This window comes from Chelonoidis abingdonii, chromosome 6, assembly GCF_003597395.2.
Source record: "Chelonoidis abingdonii isolate Lonesome George chromosome 6, CheloAbing_2.0, whole genome shotgun sequence".
Taxonomy (NCBI): Eukaryota; Metazoa; Chordata; order Testudines; family Testudinidae; genus Chelonoidis; species Chelonoidis abingdonii.
In genome coordinates, this window is record NC_133774.1 from 63,669,935 (window position 1) to 63,693,438 (window position 23,504).

General features: G+C 41.6%; 1 protein-coding gene across 1 annotated transcript in view; it reads left to right on the forward strand.

The window, feature by feature from the left end:
- The window catches only part of LNPEP (leucyl and cystinyl aminopeptidase), a 105,776-nt gene that overhangs the window by 45,225 nt on the left and 37,047 nt on the right, over positions 1-23,504 (forward strand). The window contains exons 2-8 of the mRNA XM_032798694.2: positions 6,242-7,082; positions 12,898-13,036; positions 18,400-18,531; positions 19,523-19,643; positions 20,194-20,348; positions 20,730-20,843; positions 22,691-22,822. Coding sequence (XP_032654585.1) covers positions 6,242-7,082; positions 12,898-13,036; positions 18,400-18,531; positions 19,523-19,643; positions 20,194-20,348; positions 20,730-20,843; positions 22,691-22,822 — 1,634 coding nt within the window. The remainder of the gene's footprint in view (positions 1-6,241; positions 7,083-12,897; positions 13,037-18,399; positions 18,532-19,522; positions 19,644-20,193; positions 20,349-20,729; positions 20,844-22,690; positions 22,823-23,504) is intronic.

Here is a 23,504-nt window from a genome sequence, read left to right on the forward strand (position 1 = left end):
TGATTTGGAATACTTTGAAATAGGACTAGATCAAAGCACATTAATGAACAGTTAATGTGTAGCATCAGAGTCCACACAGAGGTTTAATCCACACCAGGCTGGAGCTTGGTATATTCACACCCCATCTTGTCATGAACAAAATGTTCATGTGCACAAGCCTTCTGACAGCATGAAGGAGGAAATTTTGAATGCAGAAGGCTGAGTGTGTGTGGTGGTCAGGGCAGAGGGCTGGAGGGTGTGGGGGGTGTAGGACAGAGGGCTGAGTGTGGCGGGGGGGGGGCAGGGCAAAGGGCTGCTGTGCTCGGCTCATGTGGGTGCTCCCAGCTCCCTGCCCTGAGCAGCTCATGGCAGAGGGCTGGAAGGGATGTGCCTGTTCCACTCCCTTCCCCAAGGCTCCATCCCCACCTCTCTCTGCCTCCTCTACGGGCTGCCGCTCTTCCCCCTCCCCCTTGCTAGGGCCATCAACTGATTGGCGCAGGAGGGGGGCGGGGCAGGGCAGGAAAGCACCATGTTGGAGGAAGAAGTGGGGGAGGGGGAAGCTTGGCTGCTGCAGAACCAAGCTTCTGCCTCCTGCCCCTGCAGGGGAGACGGGTGGGCGGGGGCGCTGAGTGGGGCTGGGGGCCGGAACCGCGGCAGGCGGGTGCATGCCACTCAAAATCGGCTCGTGTGCCATGTTTGGCACGCGTGCCGCAGGTTGCCGACCCCTGTCCTAGAGCAACGCAGGCTCCATTTATTCAGAAACTGTTGTCCATGTGTCCTTGTGCTGGGTCCTGTGCCTCAGTCTCAGGTTTCTTGGCATGATGATAGTGTAGAATTAAGTCTTGGGGTTTAAAGCACTTATAACTTTGGGAACTACTGTGATAGCTCAGTGGCCCTATACTGCTTTTATCTTGGCAGATGAAACTTCTCCCACTTGTTGGACTCTACTTTTCTGCCCTTGTTAGTCTTGACTGGAATCTAACCTTATATGAATTTTAAATTAATCTTTTTTTTCAAGATTTGGCTATGCTTCTCCCTGCTACTGGTGTTTGGTATGAAAGAGGACAGTGAAGTGTGAAAATACAAAGATTACAATCCTGTTGTTCAGGCCTGGAAAAAGTCCCTACATACAGCTTGCTTAGAATATTATATATTCTTTGCCCCTTTGTTTTTCCCCATGCTAGCAAGAATAATGTAGCTTATCTAGACATAAATCTATATTTAAAGCTGGTTCGCCTCAGAGTTGTTTCTGTTAAGCTGTCTGATTCCTCTGCCTATATAGGTATGTATCTCAGGCTTGGTGGCTTCAGTGACCCACAAATGCTCTGTTACTTATCTGTGTGTTCCAGTGGAAATAGTGTGGGTGGTGCCCTTTATTGTCAGTAAAATTGTGACTTGTTTACCTAGCACTGAGTTTGAAAAATGGCTGTGTGGTTTTTAACAATAAAAACAAGGCATTTTTCTCCTCCTGGCTAGATCGCCGCCAATTTCTGCAAATAATTCTAAGTGCATGTGTGGGGTGGTTTATATAAAGAGAGAGAGAGGCTGGCATTTCTCTCTTTAGTTCAAGCGTGATTAGTTTGGTCTTCTATCTTAATTTTTTAGGGAAAAGTTCTTTCCAGTCACAGATATGCTCTGTGGCCCAAATAATTTTTTGTGTATACAATTTTGAGGTGAACTGGAGAATTATATGAGGTAGTTGGCTTGGGAGCAGCAAGGGAGAATTAGATGTAAACTGCTTTTTGAAAATACAGTGTAGTGGTTCCCAACCTTTTGAAATCCTTTTTGCAGAAGAGTTGTGGATGGACTTCCTACCATGTATAACTTGGCTTCTGCCATCTATTCTTTCTTTCTTTCTTTCCATTTTTCTCTCTATATTATCCTCCTTCCATCCACTAGTTTTCTTCTTATTGGTTCTTTCTCTTCTGGGTACTCTTTTTTCCTTTCTTCACCCCTTCTCCACTCCCCCACCTCTAATGTAATTACATGCTGCTCAGGGTGGGTATTTGTGGGGCATGGATGTGTGCTTTCATGGTCGAGGCATGTACATGAGCACTGTGTTAGGGGCTGCCTTAAAGCAAGCGGAACAATAGATGACTCTGAAGAAGTTGCTTATTTGTCTGCAGACATGACAGCATGTTCACATCTGAGACACTGTGAGAGCAGGACAGATCCAGGTTCATATAGCCTTCCTGCTCCCACTACTCCTCTCATCTATCCTCAACCTCCTAGACTAGTCTGACAACGCTCAGTCCCCCTCACTAGTCTACCCTCCCCCTGTTTGGAAAACACTGGTTCGGTGAGTTGTGGGTGTTGTCCTTTGTTGTTTTAAAGCTGTTTTAGCCAAGAAACTTCAGATTAGGTTTATTAATCTGACTTTGCTGAGGTGAAGTGCATGGGATTATATTTGAGGAGTGGGGAGCTTTATTTTAGAGGCTGTTAAGCTGGGATTTAAAAATTTCTCTCTGGCTCCTTTAAAAACCAAACCCTTTTTCTCTGCTAAAAAGTCCCTAGCAGAGAAAAGAAAAATATAATACTCCTACTGGCTTCTGGATTCTTACCTCCCGCCGTGCGGACCATGTCATAGCTTCTACTCAGATTTGAACCTTAGCGTTCATAAACTGAGAAGCTAGCATGAACCCTCTAAGCTTAATTACCAGCTTAGATCTGATATCGCTGCCACCACCAGGAATTTCCAGGCCTGACTCCTTCTCTGGGGGACCCAAGACCTCAGAGGCCCTGAGTCTCACACCAAAGGGAACAAGGTCCTCCCTTGTCTCCTCTTTATCTCATCCCAGCTCCCCTACCTGGGTTATCCTGGGCGATACTGTACTTAAAATCCTTGAATGCAAAACAGAGAGGGGCAAATTTCCTTCCCCCTCCTTCTTCCCCTGAGGCTATGAGATTCAAACCTAGTCATCTAACACCAAGAGATTTCCCCCTCCCTTCATTTCTTAGCCTTAACCAGAGAAAACTCAAACAGGTTTTAAAAAGAAAGCTTTATATGAAAAAGAAAGAAAAAGACATAAAAATATTCTTTGTATCAGGTTGACAATAATACAGGATCAATTGCTTAAAAGAAAAAATATGAATAAACAGCCTCATTCAAAAAGAGATACCATTTAAACTTCCAGCAACTACACACATGTAAATACAAAAAAAAAAATAAAAGCCTATTGTCTTATACCTGTACTTACAACTGGGAAAACAGAAGATTAGAAGCTTGAATGTAGAAAGACCCCTCTCATAGCTGAGAGCCAGACAAAAGATACAGACCCAAACATTCCGTCCCTGAGCTTTGAAAAATCCGGTTTCCTGATTGCTCCTCTGGTCAGGTGTTTGGTTCCCTTTGTTAACCCTTTACAGGTGAAAGAAACATTAACCCTTAGCTATCTGTTTATGACAATAACCTAGAGGGGAGAGGGTCTGATTGAGTGGACTGACAGAGAGAGGGCTGGTAACCAGAAACCACTGAGTGCTATTCCAGCATTCTCTTGCGATGTTAGACAGAATTAAAAAAATAATAAATAAAAAATCCATTGTTCACCTAGCTCTAGTCGAAAGGTCCTGTTCTATGCCACAGAAACTCACTTTTGTAGAACAGCTCAAGGAAACATTTTTTTCCCTTGTGAAATTTTGATCAACACTTTCTTCCCCTCTGTTTTCATTTAAAAATTGACATTTTTTTTGGCAAATCAGGGCCGCCCAGAGTGGGGGGGGGGCAAGTGGGGCAATTTGCCTCAGGTCCAGCAGGGGCCTCCATGACAATGTTGGAGGCTCCCCCTCTCCTCCGCCTCCCCCCATACCTTGGTGCCTCAGCATGCCACGTCCAGGAGCTGCCCTGGACAGTGCTGTAGCAGTGGTGTGACTCAGATGGGGCCTGAGTTCCTCCCACTCAGAACTGCATGGTCATGGGGTGGGGCTGCGATCTTTGGTGGGCCAAGCGGGGAGAGCTCAGGTCCTGCTGGAGCCACACCACTGCTGCAGCGCTGTCCAGGGCCGTTCCTGGACGTGGCGCGCTGAGGCTCTGGGAGAGGGGGGAGGCGAGGGTAAGGGGCTGGGCACCCCCCGACCCAGTCCCCCCCAGCTCTGAGACCAGTCCCCCTGACCCCATCCCTCCGCAGCCCAGCCCCTCATCTCTGAGCCCAGCCCCTCTGACTCAGGCACCCCCTGACTCAGAGTCCAACTCCCCACCCAGTCCTGGGCAACACCAGCGCCACCCCCAGGCAGCGCCAGCCCATTGGCACCAACCATCACCCACCGACAGACCATTATGTAATTCCAAATGTATACATACCATTAAAGCATTTAATGTTTTTAAATAATGTATTTTGTGTATTTTCAAATTATTAAAAATTAATTTTTGAATAGATTTCATTGGTTATTTTATACATTTCCAAATGTTGCTGTAGTACTGAAACTTTTTTTTAATGGAAGGGGCCCCCAAAATCGCTTTGCCCCAGGCCCGCTGATTCCTCTGGGCGGCCCTGTGGCAAATAAATTGTTTTCTTGAGAGGAGAGATGGGAAGATAGAAAACTTTCAACGAGTTAAACATGTCATCTTTCTGTTGTACCTATCTGGCTAAGAAACTTCATCCCTTACAAGCTGTGTCCTCCTTAAATGATCAGCTAAAGCCCTAGTTCAGCTTCAGCCATGCACTTGAGTCTCTTCCTATTCAGTCAGCAGAATGCTTAAACGTGTGCCTAAATGTAAGCTTATGCTTAGGATCTTTATAGAATTGGGGCCTATGGTAACTGGAGGGCTATCATATCCCACATCTTTTCTTTCTCTTTCTCTTTTTTTTTTTTTTTGTTTTTTCTTTTTTCTGACCTGACCTGACTTGACTGGAGGCTTTGTCATCTCCCCGGATCAGAGTCAGCACTCATTCCCTGAGTTGATTCAAATTTTATTTAAATTCAAATAATGTTTAAGAGAAGAAATGGATCAAAACAGTGTCTAAATGTCTCTTGGAGACTAACTTCTGAAAGCAGCACTAACAGAAGTTAAACATAAATTACAGAAGTCTCAACAAAATACAAAGCTAGTATTGGGGGTTTCTGGCACAAAAGAGATTCAGTGTTGTACCGGTCCACGGCCGTGTGTGTCTCTCCCTCCCCCCGCATTAGCTTTTCTTAGTCTATCTCCTCCAACACTTCCAAAGTCCCTTAAAATCAGTGTCTTTTCATTGTCAGCAGTGGACTTTGCTTCAGGCCCATGGTGATAACAAATGCTTGTTCTCTCCAAAGCCATCTGCTTTCTGGTCCCTAGGCCTTGCATCAGCTCTGTCCATGCACAGGGATAGGATTCCTTATTCCCTCTGTCTCCTTGGTAGTTGGTTGACCAAAGTATAAATTACTTATACAGAAGTTAGCATTGTAGCCATGTCGATCCCAGGGTATTAGAGACATGAGGTAGATGATGTAATATCTTTTATTAGACAAAATTCTGTTGGTGAGAGAGACCAGGTTTCAAGCCACACAGAGCAGCTCTTCATATATGTTTCATGTCTAGTTATCTGTCACTCTTGTACAAAGTGACTCTTGAATTTGAACTTTTAATTGAATACATATAACAATTAATTAATTAATCATTAAGATCCAGATTTATAGAGATGTTTTACTTTAAAGCACTTTAACTCCTTTTGTGCACAAGCTTTTACCTAGGACATAAAGACTAAATCCTAAATGAAGTGCGCAGTTGCAAATGTAGTATATTATCCTTTTTATGTAAAAGGAATAGAAAATTTAACCAGATCCCTCTCCTGAAACAAAATGGTGGCTTGATATTTGTCTTCCACTGGTTTAGCAATCAGCACTTTGCTAAATCCTTTCTACAGCACAACTTAACACTGAATGTGGACAGGACAGTTAGTGTTTTTAAAAATATACTAGTTGGCTGTGGTTAGCCATAGGATCCTCCATGTTCTTACATGTGTCCCTCCCCACAAGAAAGGCAAAATCATGTTGGTAACATTATGGTAAAATGTTAGTCATGCAGTTTCCCAGAGCAGATTAGGCCAAAGGGTTGCATGAATGTCTCCAGGAATGTTGTTAGTCAAACCAAAAATCATCACTGTATGCAGAGATATGTACAAATATTCTCCAGAATTGGAGCTTTCTCAGTAAGAGGTGCTGCACAGGTGCTTTCCATTCTCCACTACTCCCACTCAGTAAGTTATCTTATCTTTTGAGTTGTCATAGCCATACCTTTTTAGTTATAACCTATGCTCTTTTTTTCTCTCCTCCTCTTCTCCCCACCCAGATCGAATTCAGTTACCCAGGAATATGATTGAAAACAGCATGTTTGAGGAAGAACCTGATGTGGTTGACTTGGCAAAGGAGCCTTGCTTGCATCCTTTGGAGCCTGATGAAGTGGAGTATGAGCCAAGAAGTTCACGACTACTGGTGCGTGGCCTTGGAGAGAATGAAATGGATGAGGATGAAGAAGATTACGAATCATCAGCGAAATTGCTGGGCATGTCTTTCATGAACAGAAGCGCAGGTCTCCGTAATAATGCATCTGGCTATAGACAGAGCTCAGATGGATCATGCTTAGTGCCCTCTTTAAGGACCATGGTGGTTTGTGCAGTTGTTCTTCTGATTGCAGTTTCAGTAATAATGGTGATCTACCTTCTTCCCAAATGTACCTTTACCAAAGAAGGCTGCCATAAAAAGAACCATACAATGGAACTGATATATCCTCTAGCAACTAATGGAAAGAGATTTCCATGGGCAAAAACCAGGCTTCCCAGTAATGTTGTACCACTACACTATGATCTCATCTTGCAGCCAAACCTAACAACTGCAAAGTTTTCAGGTTCTGTACAGATAACTGTTAATGTCATCCAGGTCACTTGGAATATCATACTTCATAGCTCAGGACTTAATATCACCAAGGCAACTCTTACTTCAGCAGGTTGGAATCAGGCAAAACCAGTTGAAGTCCTGGAATATCCAGTGCGTGATCAGATTGCAGTTGTGGCCCCTGATGCTCTACTTGTTGGGCAGAACTACACCCTCAGCATAGACTATTCATCTAATTTATCAGATACCTATTATGGGTTTTACAAAGTCTCCTACAAGGATGAACATGCTAATAAAAGGTAGGCTTATGAATAACTTTTCTCGTCTCTGTATGTCTAGGTTGTTTTGTATGTACTCGTTTGTACTTGATTCATTAATTTAAAAAATAATGATGGTGGGGGGTGGAGTAGGGAGAGGGCGAGGAGCAATGGCTTGGCAGTGTGGTTTTTCTGACTCTGCACCTGAGCCCTGAAGCGTATAGCAAAGGAGTTCTTCCGGAGACTGTCGCTAGCAGAGTCTGTCTGAAAACGAGCAAAGATTTTGCTTTTTTTATTTAAAAAATTCCTTTGGAAATACAATGTTCCCTCTGTTTTGAATATTAATTCTTCATGTTGATGGTAGTGTTAGCCAAATGGGCTCGCTCTCCCCAGAGCTAGTCAATTACTCCAAGGAGGCACAGAGAACCAGACTGAGTTTTATCCAGACCTTTATTATACATTCAGCTGAGCGGGTGCCCTCCCCGACTAATGCCAGAGGAGTGACACCCCGAGGCATAGCAGTCAGTACATATATATACCTTTATTTACGTCATATCAGACCATACTGACAAAGCATATTTTCAGGGGTTTGCAGACGTGGGGTACATAGGTCTATTTGCTTGTCCATGTACTCTAAACATTCCACGTTGTCCTCCTTGACCAAAGTACTTAGCAATGTTTGACATAGATTATGAAAGCAGGTCATAGAATCATTGCACAAAAACAGCAAAGCATGAATCATTTTATCTATCAATCATTTTATCTATCAGTAGCTTATACAAATCAGGTCCACTGTGGGAGAGTGAAGCAGAAGTTTCCATGATTAGAATCAACGCTGCTTCAAGAATCTCTTGCATGGGTTGGTTCGTTATAGCACAGTCCTTCACGTCAGTTCTGTTTCCCGGCTCATGGATAGTTATCTTGTTAGGTTATATTAATCTTGCGTCCTTTCATGGTTTTCTCTCAGATTGGTTTTTGTTGTTGTTGTCGTGGTGGTGGTAATGAGTCACTACGGCAGAGGGATTGATACTCTTAGCCATGAATGTTAATGATTGGAATTTTTCCAAAAGACCACTTGATCTACCTCTTACTAAATCAATAAACAATCACAAGGGTTGTACTAAGTGTCTTCCTTCTGGTCTCTTAGAAGTAGGCAAGTAATAAAGGCATTCATTCATTTGTCTCCCTCCCTCCCCTCCGTCCCTATGTAGCCAGGTTGTGATAGCCTTAGGTCTGGGCTACACTAGCGGGGAAGTTCAAACTAAGATACTTCGACTTCAGCTATGCTATTTGCGTAGCTGAAGTCGCATATCTTAGTTCGACTTACCTGGCTGTCCTCATGGCAGCGAGTCGACTGCTGTGGCTCCCTCATCGACTCTGCTTACTCCTCCTGCCGAGGTGGAGTACGGGCATCGATTAGTGGATCGATTTATTGCATCCAGATGAGATGCAATAAATTGGTCCCCAGTGCATCGAACACTACCTGCCAATCTGGCAGGTAGTATAGACGTACCCTTACTCACATAAAATAGTACCTGACTCCTTGAGCAGTCTCATTGATTTCAGTGGGGCTACCTGAGGAGTAAATTAATATTAAAGTGTGGCACAAGCTGACCAAGAATATTTCGCTGCCTGTACCTCTTAATTAATGACATATAAGGGACCTGAATAATCCAGATTTAAAATTAAATCTAATTCATTTTAAAAAGAAAACCATCTAGTGTAAAGTTTTGTTTTATTTTATTTTTGGTAAGCAAGCAAGAGAGCTGCATAGTATAGGAAAGATGCTTTGCTGAGCTTTCACTAGTTTAAAAAAAATAAAATAAAATCTTGTTTACCTAACTAAATGATGCAGTTGTATCTCCCTGCCTCTTCCCATAACATGCTAACAGTGATAAATTTAAAAGGCAACACATTTAAAAATAAGTGCTTTTTTTGATGTCACTTAAAAATTAACCTGTAGAACTTGTCACCATCAGGATATCAATAAGGCAAATTGCTTAATATATACTAGAAAAGGGTTGTATATGTGTTTGTCATTTGAGAATAACTTCTGCTACAAAAACTGGGGTATACTTAGTCTATAAATTGTAACAGTGCATGCATTGATCACCTACCCTCTAACAGGAAAAATCCTCCAGTCCCCAAATGATATATTCTGTTGTGGAACTGGGCACATCACAGTGGGTTCGACACTTTTTTTTTTTTTTTTTTTCCTTAAGCACCTGGCTTTTCAAAGGCAGAAGTCTGGACTAGATACCATTGGTTTATTCCAGGTTGGCTGTGTCTGGCTGGCCAATTTTCTAAACAGTCAAAACAAGTTCCATATTTTCCTATTCAGAAAGAAACCTTATCTATAAATAAACATCAAGGAAAGGATATTCATAAGCATATGGTGACATTCACTCTCTGGAGGGTACCTGTTGACAGATTCTTTTCCCAGTGTTGTAGCCAGCTGTTGATCTTTTCCCCTTATTCTTTTGGCTTTGAATTAAAATACCAAAGATTCTCATGCTAGTGAGCCAAAGATCACTATAATCTGAGGTGTCGATCACATCAAAGTAGCATTACCTGAAAGTTTAAATAAAATACACTGCCACAGTGAGGAAGTTGAGAATGCAGGCATTACAATGAAATATATGAAATGAAATAACTGCAGTCAGAGCTTACAAAGCAAAATTAATTTATGCCAATAATTGTGGGCAACTGGTTCCATTTTGCTTTTGTTTTCTATTAGTTTCCCTTCCAAAAAGCCTCTCTTCGTTCTCCACATTTAATTTACTTTAACATTATAGTTTTTTAAAAATGCAGGCTGTTGAACGGTGAAACTGACCTGTTAGTGCATGAACGATAAATTAGCCGCAAGCATCAGTCCGGAGTGCAGATCCCCAACCCCGGTTGTGCAGCAGGAGGTGCTGGCCCTGGGCTCTGGTGGGTGCTGGCCCTGGATGCTGACCTTCAGCCCTAGCTGTCTGGCAGCAGGCTTCTGCCCCTAACCCCAGCCATATGGCACCAGGTGCTGGCCCCGGTCACTGACCCCTGGCCGTGTGGCAGTGGGCACTGATCCCTGGCCCTGAACACCAATCCCCAGTCCTGGTCACAGAGCAGCTGGCGCTGAGCCTGGGCTCCAGGAGGTGCTGACTCAGGGTGTTGACTCTCATCCCTGACTATGCAGCGGCGGGGCCCCCCATCCCTCCTCCCTGGTCCCCCATCCCTCCATCCAAGTCTTAATTAGCCAGGACTTGTTGTGAAAAATGCTAGTAGGAAAGATACAAATGTTACTTTTCAAAACACACTTAGCAGCTAGCAGGGAAGCAGTAAAAAGTGATATTAACACAGATACAAATATCACTTTTCATAGTATTTTTATTATCTAGTCTGCAAAAAAAACCCTACATAAATAAATTGAAATGATTTGGGCAGGTATACATGTCCATATATTAGGGCTGTCGATTAATCGCAGTTAATTCACGTGGTTAACTCACAAAAATTAACAGCAATTAATCACAGTCTTAATAACACTGTTAAACAATAGAATCCCAGTTGACATTTATTAAATATTTTTGGATGGTTTTTCTACATTTTCAAATATATTTACTTCAATTACAACACAATACAAAGTGTACAGTGCTCACTTAATATTATTTTTTATTACAAATATTTTCACTATACAAATGATATAAGAAGTAGTATTTTTCAATTCACCAGATACAGGTACTGAAATGCAGTCTCCTTATTGTGAAAGTGCAATTTACAAATTTAGATAATTTTTTTGGTTACATAATTGCACTCAAAAACAAGTACAGTGTAAAACTTTAGAGCCTACAAGTTCAGTCAATCCTACTTGTTCAGCCAGCCGCTAAGACAAACAAGTTTGTTTACAGGAGATAATTCTGCCTGCTTCTTATTTACAATGTCACCTGAAAGTGATAACAAGCGTTCCGTGGCACTTTTGTAGCCAGCATTGCAAGGTACTTATGTGCCAGATATGCAGAACATTCGTATGCCCCTTCATGCTTCGGCCACCATTCCAGAGGTCATGCTTCCATGCTGATGGTGCTCGTTTAAAAAAATGTTTTTAATTAAATTTGTGACTGAACTCCTTGGGGGGGGAGGGGGGAATTGTATTCCTCCTGCTCTGTTTTACCCGCATTCTGCCATATATTTCATGTTATAGCAGTCTCGAATGATGACCCAGCACGTGCTGTGAAAGTGTTCTTAATATGAACAACATATGATAAAACGCAAAGAAGGTACCAATGTGAGATATCTAAGGATAAATACAGCACGCAACCCAAGGTTTAAGAATCTGAAGTGTCTTCCACAATCTGAGAGGGACGAGGTGTAAAGCATGCCTTCAGATGTCTTAAAAGAGCAACACCCTGATGCAGAAACTACAAAACCTGAACCACCAAAAAAGAAAATCTGCTGCATGTTCAGTCTGCTGGTGGCATCTGACTCAGATCATGAAAATGAACATGCATCAGTCCATACAGCATGGGCGCATGTACTTTGGAATGGTAGTTGAAGCATGAAGGGATATTTAAATCTTTAGCACATCTGGCATGTAACTATCTTGCAACGCTGGCTACAACAGTGCCATGTGAACGCCTGGTCTCAATTTCAAGTGACATTATAAACAAAAAGTGGACAGCATTATCTTCTGCAAATGTAAACAAACTTGTTTGAGCGATTGGCTGAACAAGAAGTAGGACTGAATGGACTTGTAGACTCTAAAGTTTTACATTGTTTTGTTTTTGAGCGCAGGTTTCTTTTTGTACATAATTCTACATTTGTTCAACTTTCATGATACAGATTGCACTAAAGTACTTGTAATGGGGGAACTGAAAAACCTTTTTACGGTGCAAATATTTGTAATAAAGAGATATACAAAGTGAGCACTGTGTGCTTTGTATTCAGTGTTGTAATTGAAATCACTATATTTGAGAATGTAGAAAACATCCAAAATATTTAAATAAATGGCATTCTATTGTTTAACTGTGTGATTAATTTTTTTAATCGCTTGACAGCTCTAATATTTTTTCTAAAGTTAATTAAGTATTTTAGGAAAAGTGTCGGGGCAGCCACCAGCAAGAGTTGATGGCCACACTGAGTCCACAAAAAATTTTGTTGAGAACCCCTGAGCTACCACCTCTTAGACAAATGGATTTACTATTGCAGTGGATGAAAAGTGGTGGAAGGTGTAGTGTCTGCACTGAAGTGGTGCATCTGTGCTGCTGTAGCATTTTTAACATAGACCTACTCGAAGATACTGACTGGGCCAGCAGTTGTCCACAAGTCAGTGGCAGGATGGGGAACAGTTAGATGGGACCTGGGGGTGGCTTTTCCTGCCTCTCGAAAGTTATGGATGGACAGAAGCAGTCAGTCATCCTGTCTGCCAGTGAGGCATGAAGTTTATTCCCATTTTTAGACACTTCAAAATAAAAGTGCCTGGTACATGTGTCTTAGTCGTCTTTTGAGCTACATACTCTTAAGGATATATGAGTTTTTGAGTACTTGGCTACTGGGACAATTGTTTACTGATAATGTGCCCTGTATTTCAATCTAATTAGTTTATAGTTTGATTAATTAGACAAACTGGATCTTCTGACTGCATTATGCTGGAAAGAACATTGAATAAAAATTGCATTGAAAAATCTTCTGAGACTTAAACTGATGAGAGGCCTTTCTTAAAAGTGTGCTAATTCTATCCTGACAAATCATGGCTACCTCTCTGTTCCCAGTCCTCCAAATAAAACTTCCTTCCATTCCAATCCTCAAAGTAATTGTTCTTGATTTATTAAAGAATGGTAACGCCAACTCTTATATTTTTAACATGTTTTTTTCTCTCCATTAGATGGCTTGCAGCAACTCAGTTTGAGCCTCTGGCTGCAAGGTCTGCTTTTCCCTGTTTTGATGAACCAGCATTTAAAGCCACTTTTCTAATTAAGATCAAGAGAGATGAACAGCATTCCACTCTGTCAAACATGCCAAAGGTACGGTTATGCTCTTCTAATGCACAAATATTAGAGGATGGATGTGTGTCTTTTAAGTGCTCCGTATTAAAAGTACTCTGAATCACTTTGTTGATTTGTGTCACAAGAGTGCATAGATGGCCTGGGCAGGGGTCTGTGCAAGACACCATACAAACATATAATGAAAAGGCTGCCTTGCTCCAAAGATCTTACACTTTAAATCTAAATGTGTATCCCAGATCAAATAGCTGTTCCGTGTACTGCATGATACTGGATGTACTGTAGGAACAGTTGAATGGCTACAGCTAGCAGTTGGCTGAACTGGCATGGGACGGTATATCTACATGGGCTTTGGTTGCTGCACCACTTTCTGTCGAACTTAAGATTCTTCTTGAAGGCTTGGTCCGTGTGGATTCCATTTATGGTGTGCATGAGCACAAGATTGAAATCTGTTCTGCAGCATCCGTTGGGACAGTACCTGCACCCTACATGTCCTTGTGCTCCCCAACACAGTCGCTTATAGAGCAGAGCATCCCCGACTGTCTTTCAGTTCCCATTTACCTCACTGCCACAGGCAATACAACTTGGCAGTGTCTGCTTGCTATCCCCTAGGAGCCATCTGCCAAATCAGTTTGTAAATATTAGATAAGTTAGCGTAGTGATGAATTTCTGCCCTGTTGGCAGTCTAGTTGGTTTTGTTTCAAATCTTCCCTTTTGTTAGATTACTGCTTGGTGGCAAGGTACCTTGCCACCTAATGGCTGAACCTAAACTCCTTCTCTTTGCTATTCACTTTCTCTCCAGAATCTAGCAGAGGCCCTGATGTAGAAGTTCTTCGCACCACTCTTCCTAGGAATTCCTCAAGCAGAGCAACTCCTAGTTGCCACCAGCTAGGAGTCTCCCTTAGATTTAACCTCCAGAACTCCTAACTCTCTTCCACACCCACCCACAGCATCCTTACATCCCTGATAGACTTCTACTTGTACCTTCTCAGCCATTCTGGGCCTCTTTATATAACCTCTAGGATGGTGCTCCTCTGCCTCTTGCTCTACCTACAAGTGAGCTTGATCCACTTTGCCAGTTAGGTCCCTTGCTAGATCACTTGATGAAGTAGACAACGCAAGAGAATAAGAATGAGTAGGAGGCAGATGCTCAGTAGGAAGAATCAGAAGATGACACTTTCCAATATCCCCAAGAGACTCCTCTTAACCCTTTTCAGCTGAATAATCCTGAAAATTGATTGTCCTCCTCTCTGGATGAGGTGGTGACATCCCCACCAATATCTCATTCCGATGACTTCAAGCCCTTTCAGGAATTGTTGGGAATGATAGCAGATACTCAGGACGCTGAATTATCTGTACAGGAGGAACCACATATGTTATGTGATACTACCCATTCTGATTTCCCAGGCAGATTGGCAATGCCAATAAATGAAGGCATTCTAGAGCCTGTAAAATACCTATGACAGGTTCAAGCCTTTATACTTCCAACATCAAAATGAGCATAGAAAGATACCAAGTTACACCAAAAGGATTGTAGTACAGGAGAGATCCAAGCAGACCACACTCCTAAGAACAAAACGCCCAAGAGTTTGATCTCTTATGTAGAAAGGCCTACTTTCTGGCATCTCTTCAAGGGCAAACACCAACTATAAAACCCTGTTTGCTAAATATGACTACCTAGCCTGGGACAAGGTATCATTCATTGATGAGCTCCCCAGGAAGGAGGGCTGATCTCAGTTAAGATAGTTAGGAACACTCATGCTCTGTGTGTCACTAAACCTCTGACTACCAGAAGCTGGGACTGGACAAAAGGGGATGGAGCCACTCAATAATAACCATGTTCTGTTCACTCTCTCTCTCTCTCTCTGAAGTATCTGGCACCACCAGTGTCTGAAGACAGGACTGGGCTAGATGGAGCATTGGTTTGATCTAGTGTGGCCATTCTTTTATGTTCTGAAGTGGAAGAATTTTTCTATCTGGGCTTCACAACAAGGTCTCAACCCATTACAAGCTTCTATTCTCAAGAGTGCAAATCATATCCTCCAGTTCAAACTGTCAGGCTTGCCATCAGCTCTGTCAGGGTCCATTTAGCAGTCGTCTCAACTTGCCACCTTCCTGTTAAAACTTCTATATTGTAGTCTTTCATCTCACTGTTTCAAAATTTCTAAAAAGACTGGTTCATGCACCCTTCTCCTATCCTGGGACCTTAATGTAGTTCTTATGGGCCTCATGGAAATCTTATCCAAGTCCTCACTTCGCCAACCTAGTCAAAACAGGCTATCACCTCAGCCTGGAGAGTTAGCGAGATTTGAGCATTAACAGTAGGACAACTTCTCTTGCCTCCCCCTGTTATATTGTCCACAGGGTTAAGGTGGTGCTGAGTCCCCAACTTAAATTCCTGCCAAGATGGTGTCTGATTTATCACTTAATCCAAACCAACAACCTCGATATCTTCTTCCCCAAATCACACTCAGACTTAGGGAAAAACCAAGTTCTATACGTTAGATGTTTCCGGTAACCTTTGTTTAGACCAAACAAAGCCATTCAGTTAGCCTTTTCCAGTATCACAGATAAAGGGGTCATGAGAAGTCAGGCCATCTCTTCCAGGGAAGTGGATCCCTGATGCATTACAATGTTACCAAATAGAAGATATGCCCATTCCCACAGACATCAGGGCCGACTCAACTAGAGCCCAGGCAACCTTTTCAGTATATATTAATTTATTCCTATGCCTGAGATCTGCTGGGCAGCCGTTTGGTGCTCAGGCCCTTACTTTTACCAAACACTGTGCCCTGGGTTTGGCAACTAGATGAGATGGCAAATTTGTATACTGCTTCTCTTCTCCTGAGCTCCCTACCTAGATTAGTCAGCACCTGCCGCTACTCTGTTCCCAGTTTGGTTCCCTCCATCTGCCCGGCTCCTGCCCTTGCACCACTACCCAAGCTTGTCTGTCTCCCACTGTGGTACTTCTGCCCAGCTGTAATTAGTCCTTTCTCTCCGTCTCCCTCCCCAATTCCTGATTTTTTTTTTTTGTTTCAATTTTTTTATTAATTAAGGAACAATGGAGTTAAGCAGACACCAGCTATTACTCCTCCCACCAGCCCTTATTTAAAATCAGCTGTGTGCTGATTGCTCCCTGCACCTTGCCGTCTGGATTGTGCAGTGTGCTAACCTCTAAAAACAGGAACCTCCAGGTTCCTTTTCACTCAATATGAAAAAGATGTTGATGAGAATTGAGTAGTAAAGTCCCTCACTTAGTACTGAGAATCCACTTTGTGTGCATGACCAAAGAAATAAAGATAAGTAAAATAATCAATTCACTAATGGAATTGTCATCCAAAATAAAATTTTTCACTCATCATTCATGTTTAGACTGGCTCCTAGTAGTTTATATATAATACTTTTTGATTTCTGAACTGAATAATGGTTATGTTTCCGAACACGCAATTTGAGTTGATTCTGAATTTTGTGTTCTGTCAAGAAAACTTGCCATCTTGTGCATGTGCATATGCATTACGATAGTCTTTAGTTATACGATCCCATACAATTACATGTAGTACAACAGGTTCAGTGGTTTTTCACTCTGATTTTTTTTAAGGACATCTGTGCAGGCTCCCTATAAGGAGCTCTAAGTCTTGTATACTAACTTACCGCCAAGGAAAGCAGAATCTCTTTATAAATTTAGATTTGATAATTTAGGCCAAGATCCTACCAACACTTGAGTACATGCTGAACTTAAAGTCCATGAGATTTCTCAGGATTTAGGGAGCGTGGTGGATAACCAACTGAACATGGAAGCTCGAGAGGGCTAAAGTGAATCTTAACTCTCTAAACAGGGGAATATCAAATAGGAGCAGAGGATTGGCATTACCTCTGTATATAGCACTAGTGAGACTGGAATACTGTGTCCAGTTCTAACATCCACACTCTTACAATTTTTTGACATCTTTATGTTAACTGTAAGGATGATTTGGAGGCCTCTGGGGAAAACCTGAGTTTATGATGAGAGACGTAAGAATCTGAAGTATTTAATGTATCCACAAGAAGGTTAAAAGGTGACTTGATTGGGGTCTATAAATAGTACCTACATGGGGAGAAGGTTTGAGAAGAGTGCTCTTTCAACTAGCTGATGAAGGCATAGAAAGACTTAATGGCTGCAAGTTGAAGTTAAACAAATTGAGGTTGGAAATAAGTGTAAACTTGTATGTGAGGGTATTTAGCCATTGAAACAACTTACCAAGGGGATGTGGTAGATTCTCCATCACTTGATGTCTTTAAAGTAAAACTGGATTGTCTCAGAAAGACACATTAGAAAGACACTCAGAAAGACGCAAGTTGTGGGCTTGATACAGGAATTACTAGGTGAAAATATGTGGTCTCTGTAATGTAGGAGGTTATACTAGAGGATCATAATGATATCTTCAGGCTTAAAATTTGAGACTCAGGCTGAAAATTGGTATGTGTTCAGGATCAGGGCCAAGTTTTCTTGCCTAACAAACAGGGAATACATTATTTCAAGGTTTGTTTTTTTCCCCCAGCTGTATGAACCATACATTTTCATTCAATCAGCAGTGCAGGCACTATCCAGAGGAAAAGGCAGAGATAACTCAACTCAATTTTGTGGTTACAAAAGCCACCTAAAATAAGAGCGATGTCTCCAAATCATAGAATCTTCTGTTCTGTGTTGTCAGTTAATCTGTAGTATGTTGTGTGCTTTTCATATAGGATTTTCATAAACTCTGGCATGCAGAGTAGGCCTAGAAAATGTTAGCTTCATCATAAGTAAATTTTGTTACATTATGAACAACTTGCCTATCTATATATCTTGGGTCTTACATGGCCACTATCATTGTAGTATCTTAGCACTTTAAAACACAGTAGAACCTCAGAGTTATGAACACTTCAGGAATGCCATTATTGGTAACTCTGAACAAAATGTTGTGGTTGTTGTTGTTTTGGAAGTTTAGAATTGAACATTGACTTCATACGGCTTTGAAACTTTACTATGCAGAAGAAAAATGCTGCTTTTAACCATCTTATTTAAATGAATCCAGCACAGACAGCTTCCTTACCTGGTCAATTTTTTTTTAAAACTTTTCCTTTACTTTTTAGTAGCTTGTTCAACACAGTACTGTATTTGTTATTGTTTTTCCTGCTGCTACATGATTATATACTTTTGGTCCCAAATGAGGGGTGTGGTTGATCGATCAGCTCATAACTCTGAGGTTCTACTGTAGTGAAAATAGTTCAACAAACTTACTTATAGTTGCCATTGTGCACTCTAGGTGTAATTTCTTTATACTGTCTCTCGCCCTTTATCTGATTGATTTGCCAGTTGTCTTCAGTAGTAACATTACTTCTTTTTTATTTCTTTAAATCTGCAGAATGTAACCATCCCTGTGGCAGCTGGAATAGTTCAAGATGAGTTCTCTGTGAGTTTGAAGATGAGTACTTACCTGGTAGCGTTCATTGTGGCAAATCTGAAGAATATCAGTAAGGAGACTAATAGGACTCTGGTATGTTTCCACTGTACTTTTAACCTCCACACATACATGAGTAGCTCACTGGGATGTTTTCCTGCTGACTCTGTGCCTATCACCTATTATTATAAGAGTGTCTAGCAAATGATCTTATGCTATGGACTGGATTGATTCCAGAGCTGGGGCCTGCTTGTGTTGCTAGAACTTGACAGTAGGCCCCTGGCTGCAGAAAGTCTGCTCAGAGCCAGGGTATAGTGATGCAAGTCACTTGCATAGCTCACAGTGCTGGGGGATCCAGAGCTGGTACCAAAAGTGGGAAGGGCTTGTCTGTGAGGGAGCAGTGCCAAGCCAGCCAGTGCCTGTCCTGCACCGGCTCAATTGGCAGAGTTCCGGTGACGCCCAGCTGGAATGTTAACCTGTCTACCTCCAGCAGAGTCATGATAGGTGACAATGGTGCTACTCCTCTCTCACATCACTGCACGAGAGCAGGAGCTGCAGAAGCACTCTCCTGTACCCAACAAAGGGAGTCTGGCTCTATATATCTGTTACTGCAGCCAACCTTCCAAACTAGTCTATGCTTCAGCTAGGACAGACTCAGGTGAGAATTTTAAGGCCATATGTGGGTGCCTGAATATTTCTGGTCTGACTTTTCAAAAATGCTGAGCACCTAGCTACTGCTATAGACTTCATTTAATCTTTGGTGGCATTGCTTCAGAGATATGGCCTGCTGGGTTGGTAGGCAGCTGTATACTAGAGAATGACAAGAAGGAAGATACTTAGGGGGGATCTTGGAATATTTAGTCATTCAGGAGGTGTGGGAGCGTCACATGAGTAACAGTTTGGGGATCAGACTCTGTCACTGTAGCAGGAGCAGCCCTTTTTTGATGTACTAGTGTTTTTTCCATTCCTTGTCTAGAAGGAGCCAAAGAGTAGCTTTAACTCTCTTGCTGTTTGTGATTCATCCCATGAAATATTTTCTTGCTTCTCATTATTATTATTATTATTTGTTATTATTTTATTTTGCCAGGTATCTGTATATGCCGTGCCACAGAAGCTAGGCCAAGCTGAGCATGCCCTAGACACAGCAGTGACGCTCTTGGAGTTTTATCAGAAGTATTTTCATATAGAGTATCCTCTTCAAAAATTAGGTAAAGTATTTTCATCTATCATATATAATATTTTCTAATAAGTAGCAGTTTTTTCCATACTTCAGGGGGTTCTTCAAAATAAAAATAACTTAAGAATAAAAACACCTCCAAAACCAGACTTAAAAAAAAAATTCAATACTTGTTTAGCTGGGCTTGTATGAGTGTGTGGGAAATGGGTCTCAGGCTTAAGTTTGCAAACCTTTGGCTTAAAGGTAAGAGAGGCCAATTCAGTGTGCCCTCTGGAGAAGTTTTGCTGTACATTTAACACCATGTGCTGAGATAGGGACATAGAGAATTCTCGGGGTGTGTGACATATTTACCTGACACAGACCTGCAACACTGTTTCTCCATACGTAACTGCTCTTTAAATCAATGGGACTAGTTTACCTACAGCTGGTATGTAGTTTTTTCAGCATTGGTGGCTAAATAGTGAAGTTTGGTAGATTGCTCTATGTAGATATAGATGTGGTAGAACAGATAGATCTGAAGTGCAGCATTACTGTAACTTATGATTGTCTGGTTAATTTATTTATTTCCCCTCCCTCCCTAGATTTGGTAGCTATTCCTGATTTCCAGGCAGGTGCTATGGAAAACTGGGGTTTAATCACCTTTAGAGAGACAACACTCCTTTATGATGATAAAACGTCTTCAGCAATGGATAAAAAGCTGGTAACTGCAGTGATAGCTCATGAGCTGGCTCATCAGGTACTGGATTGAAATGCTTATCTTAACAGTGCAGTCTTCTCTCACTCTAACACTCCATCTTCCCTGTTATACTTGCCTAGGATCTGGACTGCACTGGGTATAGAGCTTGTGGGTATCTTACTCTTGGTGTAACAGGAAACTGAAAGTTACTAGATCTCTGGGTCACAATCTCTTTTCTAGCTTGTTCGTGGGGAAGCACAGCTAAGTGTTGCCCTACACATAGGGCTTGTGGTAAAACCACAATGTAGCCCTTCATAAATTATCTTTTCTTGTTTGGGTTATACATTTGTTATGATCTTGAAACTTGACTGACCTTTCTCACACCTTGCACAATTAAAAACTGTTGAGTTTTTTTGTCTCCCCCACCCCACCCTCCTGCAGTGGTTTGGTAATCTAGTAACTATGGAATGGTGGAATGATCTTTGGCTGAATGAAGGATTTGCCACTTTTATGGAATACTTTGCCATGGAAAGAACTTTCCCAGGGCTGCAGACTGTGAGTATTTCTTCTGAATCTGAATTTTTGTCCATCAATTCTTTTTCTTTTCATTCTGACATAAAATTTGTTTACCTCCATTTTCATGAGGTTTAGGTGATGAAAATCTAACTTAAATTGTGCTCTACATAGTTCCAGGGACACTCACTGATAACATTACAAATAATGTGGAACCCTTAATCGCTGTTTAAATAAAATTGTGCGTGGGCCAAATTTTCAAAAGTGCCTGCAAGTTTGCACATGCACTCCTTTACGTGTGACCTCTTTTGAAACAGATAAGTTGATGTGACCAGGAAGAAAACAAAATAATGGGCAAAACTTCTTTGCCTTGTTTAATCACTGATCTAGTGTTAACGCTGAATCACACTTTGCACAAGTGTGTATTTTAATGTACTGTGCAATTTATATGTTGCATGCTTCTACATCTCATTTAGAATCTTGTGGTTGTAACTTTTCAGTCAAACAAGCTGCTTTAAAAAAAAAAAACAAAAAAAAAAACGAAATTGCTGCTTTGAAGCCTAAAATTTCACCACATGGTGGTCCCAAAAATGTTTTATCAAACTCCCACCTCCAGGCACACTTAAAGAAAATAGTATCTAAATCTTCACATAAAATATATGTTGGCTCCAGAGCAACTTGACTATTTTATTCATTGATCTTTTTTATTTTTTTTCTGATCAAGAGTGTTCTGAGGACTCAATCCTGCACTAGTACCCACATTAGCAGACCTATGCACCCAGACAGAGCCCCATTGAAATAAAAAAAGAGGCAAAATATCAGCTATCACACTGTTGGATAGTAGTAGGTCAGACTTAAGTGTAGGAGGTAACGGTACTCTGGTAATATTCAGTATGTTTATTTAAAGTTGCTGCATGTAAATCTAGAATGTAATAAAGATTCAAGGTTCTGGTGTCAAGATCAGGTTTAATGTTCAGTGTGCATATTCCTAACAAGTCATTCTATAATCCAGTGACTTCACTGCAATTTTTTAGACTTCAGTTGTTGTGGAATTACTTCATTTATTTGGGGAAGGCTTATATAAATCCTTGCCAGCCCAAATCAACCTGTGTTAGACAATGTATTAGCTAAAACACTTCAGTATTTCTGAAGATATTCATGCCTATGGCAGGTGATTATGGTTAGATTATTATACATCATCATACTGTGGGTGTGCAGGCTGCTTTATGGATGCAAATAGCAGACATTGGTTCCTGTACCAGCAAACTTACAGTTTATGACCCTGACCCTGCAAAAGGATTTGCCTACACCAAACCTTTTGGCTCTGTAGAGTCCCATTGACTTTAATATGTATATGCCGTGATTCTGTGTCTAGCAGCGTAATCAAGTTACAAATTATGCCAATTACAGAGTCTACAAAATCCTACTGTTTGAGAGAAATCCTTCCTCCATTGGATTTTAACTATTGCTGAATCACTGCTGTGAAGAGAGGCAGGTTGTTGTGGAGAGACTGGGTCTTTGGACTCTTTATTCTTAGGCTATGGAGTTGTGCATGGTAGCTCTCTTCATGGCAATGCAGATAGAGGTTTACAGAATGTGTCCATTAGTAAGCATCTGCTGCTAGAGTTTGGGAGGAAGAGAGCTGATGGTTCCATGGTGGGCTAACAATGATAATCTTAGAGGAGATTGACTGACTGGTTTCCTGTCTCCAGTGTGAGAAGAAAAGAGAGAGAGTGAGCCTCAAAACAGAGAGAGTCAGAAGACTCGGCTATTTACCAAGTAAATAGGACAGCAGGGAGAAGGAAAGCTTAATTTATCTAGTCAAGGCTCTGAGTTCCAGTTCTGAATTATGGAGAATTTGGGGCATAAAACTCCTATTGCTCTTCTAGGATGAAGATTTCCTGAAACTACGATTCAAGACTATGATGAAAGACTCTTTAAATGCCTCACGTCCAATCTCCTCTGCTGTCCAGTCTTCAGAGCAGATTGAAGAAATGTTTGATGCGCTTTCCTATATCAAGGTAACCTCAGAAGAGGCTAACAAATCACTCTGTCTTTTGTGTTTTGTATACCTCTTCCAAAATATTCTTATTTTGGGAAATAGCACATTTAAGTCAAGAACTTTTTCTTTAATTATCCTTGTGGCTAAAATGCAAGTTAGGCTGCTCACAAAGTGCCAGATTCTTTACTTGGCCTCCATTATTTTTCTCTGTACATTTCATGAGGGATTTTCTGTGGTTTTTATATTGATTAAATTATTTTCCTATGAGTAGGCATTTGATCCCATTCAGTATACAAACATACATGCCCAGCATCATGTTACACCAGGGTAACTGGTTCTGTGCCTCTCCTTTCCCACCCCAGCCTCCATGACTTTACTCGTCTACCCCTACCACATCCCTCTGCCCTCCAGGGACTTAGGTGGGGCAGTGGGGGCAAGGAGTCCCCTGGCACTCTGGTGATCTCCAGATCCTGGAATTACTCCTTAAAGGCAATTGTAGCTGGATGAAAATTAGGGCAGCCCTGAGACTGTTGTAAATTGTGTCAGGAACTGGACCTAGGATCAGAGTTGGACCAGCATTAGTAAGATGTAAAAGTGTCTCATAGACTCATAGGTCAGAAGGGACCAATATGATCATCTAGTCTGACCTCCTGCACAAGGCAGGCCACAAAACCCTACCCATACACATTTATAACAACCCC